We start from the raw sequence: 7696 nt of genomic DNA, 5'->3' as shown, positions 1-7696 counted from the left end.
TTAAATTAAGTACAGAGTGGAGTGAATGAGAACACAAGGCTCAGAGGAAGAGAGCTCTGGACCGTGACTCAGTGATGGCTCCCATTGAACTTATCCTGTCTTTGGGACAGTTGAATTTTAACAGGAAGAAAATTTGAGGAAGACAGAGGTCAGGTTGAAGGATTTTATCCTCAAAGCCCTTAGCTTCTATTTGATCTGATCTTGATTTCTCAAAGTTTCTTAACAATCAATTGATAACCTTTATTACTTATAAACAATTTAGAAAGAACTTAATCACTTTAAGACCAAGAAGTCATACTCTTCCATCACAAGAGTTTTCTGGACTCAAGTTGTAAGGAAGGTCAAATCATCAGGCCTGGTTCAAGGGTGCCCAAGGAGACTGGGGATCTGGCAAACAAGTCAGGGATAGCCTCTTCCTTCTCATCAGGTAGTTTGATCTATGTAGTTATCCCTCCCAGATCAAAGCAAGATCTTGGCCCAGGACTCAAACTGACCAGTGCATGGAAATAAACAAACCATGTCAAAGTAAATATGAAGAGCTTCAAGACAAAACTAAGGGGGCAGCTGGGTGGTTCAGTGGATTGAGATCCAGGCCTAGAGACAGGAGATCCTGGGTTCAAATCTGGCCTCACATAGTTCCTAGCTATGTGACTGTGGTCAAGTCACTTAACCCCCATTGCCTAGCCCTTATTACTTTTCTGCCTTGGAAGGTAAGGGTTTTAAAAAATAAAGACAGAACCAAATCAGTCATTTGTAGCAGAATTATCTCATTATACTCTACCCCAAATCCCTATAGTTAATGTTGGGGAGATGAGTTGGATAAAATGGGTCAGGGTTTACAAACAGGCCAGTTGAAGGAAGCACATACACTGCATTGTCCTCTCAGCCCAATCTCTCACAGTAAATGATTCCAGTCTTAAAAAAAATGTCATGCCTAAGTCTGTATTAGTGTGTGGAGAACTTATCCTTTTTCCTGAGGAAAAGAATGACCACTCGGTCACGGATCTGCTTCGTCTTTACACCATAGACTAATGGATTGACTGTGGGTGGCACCAGGAGATATATACTGGCAAAGATAATGTGAAGGGATGGGGGCACCCGCTTGCCAATACGGTGGGTGAGGAAACTAAACAGGGCAGGTATATAGGTGAAGAGGACAGTACAGATATGGGCAGCACAAGTGCCCAGGGCCTTAGAGCGGGCCTCCTTAGAGGAGAGTCGGAAGACGGCCTGAAGGATCTTGACATAGGACATAGAAATAAGTCCAAAGTCCATAATTATGACTGAGAGAGCCACAAAGATGCCGTAGCTACGATTTATGTAGGTATCGGTGCAGGCAAGTTTCACCACGGCCATGTGTTCACAGTAGGTATGTCGGATAACACTCTGAGTACAATACCTCAGCCGTTTAATGAGTAGTGGGCAGGGCAAGACCATTATGGCACCTCGGGCCGCACTTACTGCCCCTAGCTTGAGGACCAAAGGAGTGGTCAGGATGGTGGCATAATGCAGCGGACGGCAAATGGCAACATAGCGGTCATAGGCCATGGCTACCAAAAGAGCTGATTCGATGATGGAAAAAGTGTGGATTAAGTACATTTGGACCACGCAGGTATCAAATCCAATGACATGAGCAGCCAGCCAAAATATTCCAAGCATCCTGGGGGCTATGGTTGAGGCCATAGCCACATCATCAAAAGCTAGCATACAAAGGAAAAAGAACATGGGCTGATGAAGGCTGGGTTCTTCTTTTATCACAAGAACAATGAGGCCATTCCCCATCAGAGTCAGGGCATACAAAAGGCAAACAGGGATGCCAAACCAAAAGTGGTAGACTTCAAGCCCAGGAATACCAACCAAGAAAAAGGATGAAAAGCTGGAGGTATTAGCATTGTCCACCATGCTGTGTACCCTGAAGGACTGTGAATTGTGACTCATAGAGATCCCATCCTGAAACAAGGAAAAGAGAAGTCAAATGGCAATCAATTTCTAGAATTGTCTGAAGACTAGCGACTCCCTGAGATTACTTTTCCCATTGAGACATAGTTCTCTGCTCCCTATCCACACACATGTACCCTTCACCCCCAATTATAGTGTTAATTATATCTCCCATTTTGTAAGGAGTTTTTCCTTTTTCAAAGGTGTGTCCCTTTTCATTTCCCTGTGATATGGTTAAGTGATGACTCAAAATCCCTTATTTTTGTGGTGGGGAAACAAATAAGGAAAGGACAAGTGAATGTTTCAAGACTATTTAATGACAGTAGCAAAGACAGAACTAAGGGCAACATTATTAATTTTTGAGTTCTTTCCCCACTCACCATATCCAAAAGCCAAACATAGTATCCACCAAATGAGAATATAATAAAAATGATAATGATAATAAATTGAAGTGTTTTATGCATTTTATTTCATTTGATCCTAACCCTGTCAAATGGATATTGTAGGTATCTCCCCCCTCTTTTATAGATGAGCAAGCTAAGACACAGAATGATAAAGGAGAATATTAAAACACCCAGTAAGTATTTGACTTTGGATCCACTATGCTTCCTACTACACCTCATTGCCTCCAAAATTACAAATCCATCATGAATGGAGGTATCATTATGACCATCAGTTTGATGCTGAGAAGTTATGAAGCTTTCTGTGGAAGTTTAGAGTCCTGATGCTAATCTTACCTCATTAAGTAGCCTTGAATAAGTCATTTGCCTTTGAGTCTGTTTCTCCATCACAAAAATGGAGGCCTCAAGTCCTAACTTTTTAGCTCTATCGTGTTTTCTATTTGACCTCATATATTTGCATGTGTATTCATGCTAGTTTATTTCTCTCTCTTGAGAAATCCCTCAGAAATATTTTCCATATTAAAAATGCATTTCCATCTACAAGTTATTTATTCTCTCTCCTTTCATGTAGAATAAAGAATATGACTCCACTTGTCTACTGAACAAAACAGAATCTCTTTTTCTCCCTCTCTCCCTATATTCCTCTCTCCCACTCTTTCTTCCTTCTATTTTCTCCTTGCCTCTATTTTTCTTATTCTGTATCTGTCTTTCTTTCTTTTCTACCTTTCTCTTTACTCTGATGGGAAAATGTGAGTGGCCAAAATATTGGGATTTGAGTATAAAAAGAACTTGAGGATGAATTAAAATTGACAATAATTGCTCCTTGGCCAGAGTGATGTGATCAGGTAGGAGTCAAAAGAATGGGAAGGATATAAGGGAAGAGTTGAAGTTGGAATTCTGAACAGAGATTCAAATTAACACCAATTCTAACTCAGTGGTACCTTGGGCATTGAGTTTATTTATTCATTGTTCAAGATGAAACTAAAATTCCATATCCTCAGTCAAGTTTTCTAGGATTTACCCTATCCTTAACTAACTGCCAAGTTGAAGAGAATCCTTCTTCTGAAATCCTATTTACTTCATCTATCATAGATCATCATATTACCTCTTTTTTTCAATATCTGTTCACATTTTTCTCCTCCCTACTTAATGTACTGTTCCTTTGACACAGGAGTTATCACTTAGGAATTATTGTTGAATGAATTAATGAATGAATGAACTTGCTTGGTTGCATAATCCATTATTTATCAAGGTCTTTCCTAGTGGTTTATTATAATATTTACTTTATTCTCATGGTCTGGAAGCCAATCTACAATATTTCTGAAGTATGCTTGCCCTTTAACTTGTCTCTTCTGATTTTAAAATTGCATTTATATTTGCATGTATGGTCATTTATTTTTCACATAAATAATGAAAGTACATTATTAGAATTTTCTGACAGAATTTTTCTGAAGACTCAGAGGTCTGAAAATCCTGAATTTCTCTATCATGTAATTTCTTCTTCCTGTGTTTTTATTCATGCAAACCTCATAATAGGAAATTTCCTTTCTTTGTATCTCTATCCCCTCATACATCAAGGCTTAGCTGAAATTCTGTCTAGTTCATAAAAGCTTCCTTGACTTCTGCCATTTCCAGAAATGAACTCTATCTTTATTCTGAAATTATCATGCAATTATATAGTCTATACAATTCACTTGAAAATTGTTCCCATGCTGCCTTAGGACATCTTTCCTCTTGGTTGGGCTACTATGGTAATAGTGAATTATGTAACTGAGGAAATATTTATGTCTCATCTCCCCTACTAGAATTTAATTTCTTGAAGGTAAGGAGAGAGGACAGTGCTCAATACAGATCCCTTTGCATTATGAATACTTAGTAAATATTTGTTAACTGAAATTTTTGGTATTATGGCTATCAGCCTTTTGTTGTTTCACACTTATTGACACCAATCCTTCCCTAAATCTCACTTCATGGATATAATATCTCTTTGACTCATGTTTTACTCTTTTCCCTAATTGCACACAAACACACGCGTGCGCGCGCGCGCTCAGACACACACACACACACACACACACACACACGAGAGAGGGGGAGGGAGGGAGAGAGAGAGAGAGAGAGAGAGAGAGAGAGAGAGAGAGAGAGAGAGAGAGAGAGAGAGAAATATTATACTCTTTATATTTGTTCCCTTTAGAGAAAATTATTTGGTGGCTAGGTAGCCCAATGGATTGAGGGCTAGATCCATAGGCAAGAAGACTTAACTTCAAATCTGGCCTCATATGCTGACTAGCTATGTATCCCTGGGCAAGTCATAGCTTCTCTTTACCTTAGTTTTCTTATCTGAAAAATGAGAAGAATAACACAATTATCTCTCACAGATATTATGAGTATAAAATGATTAATATTTATAAAGAGTTTTAAAATATTAAATAACTGTATTTTTGTTTAGTCAGTTTGTAATGCCTTCATTTGGATTTTTTGGAATGATTTGTCATTTCTTTCTCCAGCTTATTATACAGATGAGGATACTGAGGCAAATAAGATTCATTGAATTGTTCAGGGTCACACATTTAGTAAATATCTGAGGCTCAATTTGATCTCAAGTCTTTATAACTCCAGGCCTGGCAATCTATCAGCTGCATTACTTAAATGCTAGCTATTAATAATTATAACAATAATAATGATAATTATTGTAATGATAAAATAAATCCTGAATGTTTTCTGTCTCTATTGGCTCACTTCCCATGAGCACCTTTCCTTATGCTCTCAGATACAGCCCTGAAGTCAGTTGCAAGTTCCACAGTGCTAAAATATATTCCAACTTAAAAGACTCTGATGCTGAATTTTTGAACAGGGTGATCAATGGAAGAGGATAAGCATCAATGTGCTAAATAACTGCTGAATTCTTGAGTCCAAACCTCTGAATCAGCTTTGTTCTGTTTCTGAATCTGGTCCCCTGAAACTTGCTCCAATCTCATCTGTGGAAAATAATATGATTCAAAATAAAGAGCTCTGAACTGGTGTCCAGAAGTCCGGGTTCTATTGCAAGACAAATCCTGATTTACCATGTTTCTCTTCTGAGCCTCAACTTTATCAACTGTTAAAAAATAAAAATTAAAAAAAGGAGTTTGGATAAGATGATGCCTATTATCCCTTCCAATATATAAAATCACCGTAATGCTATCTAATTGTATTTCTTTATTCTGACATGATTTCCTGCTTTGGGCTATTTCTCCATGTTGATCACTGAACTATTTTTCTAATTTAAATACAGATTCCATTGTATTCTTATTTAGAAACATGTCTTTCACCTAACAGTTACTCACCAAATATAACAGGAACTGATTCTTGAGTCAATAAAGAAGTCTGGTGTGAACTGGATTGGCTGGGAAAGTTTCTTTATGATAAAACTTATTCTCTCAAGGTTAATGTTTCCAGGGCAGCAGTCAGGTTCTGAATTTTCTGGGAGCCATGCTGTCATCCTGATCCTTGGACTTCTGTTGGCATATCCCAGTCTTAGAGCGAGAAGAGAAGAATGGAGAGAAGTGGGAAGGTATGCCAGGGCTAGACTTCCCAGAAGGGCTTCCTCTCTCTTCACTACTAATATTTCATGTAGAAAAAGTCCCTCTGTCTTGGTCATTAAGTCTATTCTGCTACCTCCAAGATGGACTGCTCCTCTGTTCCTCTGACTCTTACAAATGAAGCCACCCTATTCCATTCTGAAAAGATTTTAGGGACAGAAAATCCACAGAAGTTCATGTTTCTTTATGCTCTTATCTATTGGCAGGGTTCTTTGATTCTAATTACTCAATACTTAACAATGTGTCTTGAGCATAATAGGTACTTTAATAAATGTTTGTTTAATTGAGTTGAATTCCTCAGAAGGGAAATCCTGAAATTCCAAGCCTTTTATGGAATATCACCTGCATATGATAAAGGAAATAAGGGAGATAGTGGTTGGGATAGAGACAGAGATATCTGACTCAATTAATCCAGTCTTATATGCAGGACCTTTGTTCAAATTATACCTACTTATTCCCCAAGGCTCTTCTCTTTTCTTATCCTTCTATACTATTTTACTTGGTAATAGCCTCAATTCCCATGGGTTCAATTATAATCTCTATACAAATAATTCTCATCTATTTATCCATCTCTAACCCCTCTACTGTCTTCCTAGTCTCACATTATCAAATGCCTGTTGGATGTCTTCAACTGAATTTTCCATAAACATCTCTAACTCAACATTTCCAAAACAGAATTCATAATCTTCCCTCAAAAATCACTGCCATCTCTAAAATTCCCTATTACTGTCAAGGCCACCAGCATCTTTCCAGTCACAACATGAGAAAAACAAAAATAAAATAAACTGTCTTTTTAATAATCAATAACTAGGGCTAAATATGGATATGTTTGGTTTTTAAGGATTGTAGCTCTTCATTCCATCATCCAGCAAGCATTTATTAAGTTTTACCTTTGTGAAAGATTCTATTTGAGGCCCTTTGCCTATAAGAACAAAGAATTACAAGATCTTTATTCACATACTATAATGGATGGGGAGAACAAGTACATACAAAATATAAACATCATAAAGTTCATAAATATATGCATATATGTGTATAAAAGCACCCAATAATACTTAAAATATATATGGTGCATGTATATGTAATAGGTAGCATGACAGATAAGGTGCCAGGCCTGGAGTCAGGAAGGTTCATCTTCCTGAGTTCAAATCTGGTTTCAGACACTTATTATCTATGTGATCCTGAGAAAGTCACTATTTAATTTTCTCATTTGTAAAATGAGTTGGAGAAAGAAATGATGAACCACTCCAATATCTTTGCCAAGAAAGCATCTAAAGGGGCCACAAAGAGCCAGATATGGCTGAATAATGACTGAAGAACAACCTATTTACTTATATATACATCTTAAAGGAAGAGAAAAGACTGCAGGATAAAGGTAAGGAAGGAGTTAATTCCAGGTTTGTGAGACAAGTAGTTCATAGACAGAGGTTAGGGACAAAATGGGTATGAGTAACAGAGAACAACTGGGATGGATTAGAGTACAGGAAAGAGAGGTAATATCCAATGAAGACTAAAACAATAAGCTGGGGTCATGTAACAAAGGATGTAAAAAGCTAAACAGAGGAGGTTGTGTTTTATTCTAGAGGCAATAAGAAGCCGCTGGTATTGGTTGAGTAGGAGAGATAAATCATTCAATCTATACTTAAGGAAAATTACTTTGGCAGCATTATATGGAATGGACAAGAGTCAGGAAAGATTTGAGACAGGGAGATTAAAGAGGCCATTGGTAATAATCTAGTATAAAAAAGAATTCTTTATTCCTTTTTTAATTTAATGGAG

At 37.5% G+C, this 7696-nt stretch overlaps 1 protein-coding gene across 1 annotated transcript; it reads right to left on the bottom strand.

Moving 5' to 3' along the window:
* Positions 1-867: 867 nt before the first annotated feature.
* Positions 868-1902, bottom strand: LOC100021970 (olfactory receptor 52P1-like). Its single transcript, XM_001373929.3, has one exon. The coding sequence runs from the start codon at positions 1900-1902 to the stop codon at positions 946-948; it is 957 nt and encodes a 318-aa protein (XP_001373966.3). The 3' UTR covers positions 868-945.
* Positions 1903-7696: the final 5794 nt, after the last annotated feature.

The sequence above is a fragment of the Monodelphis domestica genome, chromosome 4 (genome assembly GCF_027887165.1).
Source record: "Monodelphis domestica isolate mMonDom1 chromosome 4, mMonDom1.pri, whole genome shotgun sequence".
In the NCBI taxonomy this organism is placed as follows: Eukaryota; Metazoa; Chordata; class Mammalia; order Didelphimorphia; family Didelphidae; genus Monodelphis; species Monodelphis domestica.
The sequence above is the reverse complement of the archived record's forward strand: the minus strand, read 5'-3'. Positions and strand labels throughout refer to the sequence as shown.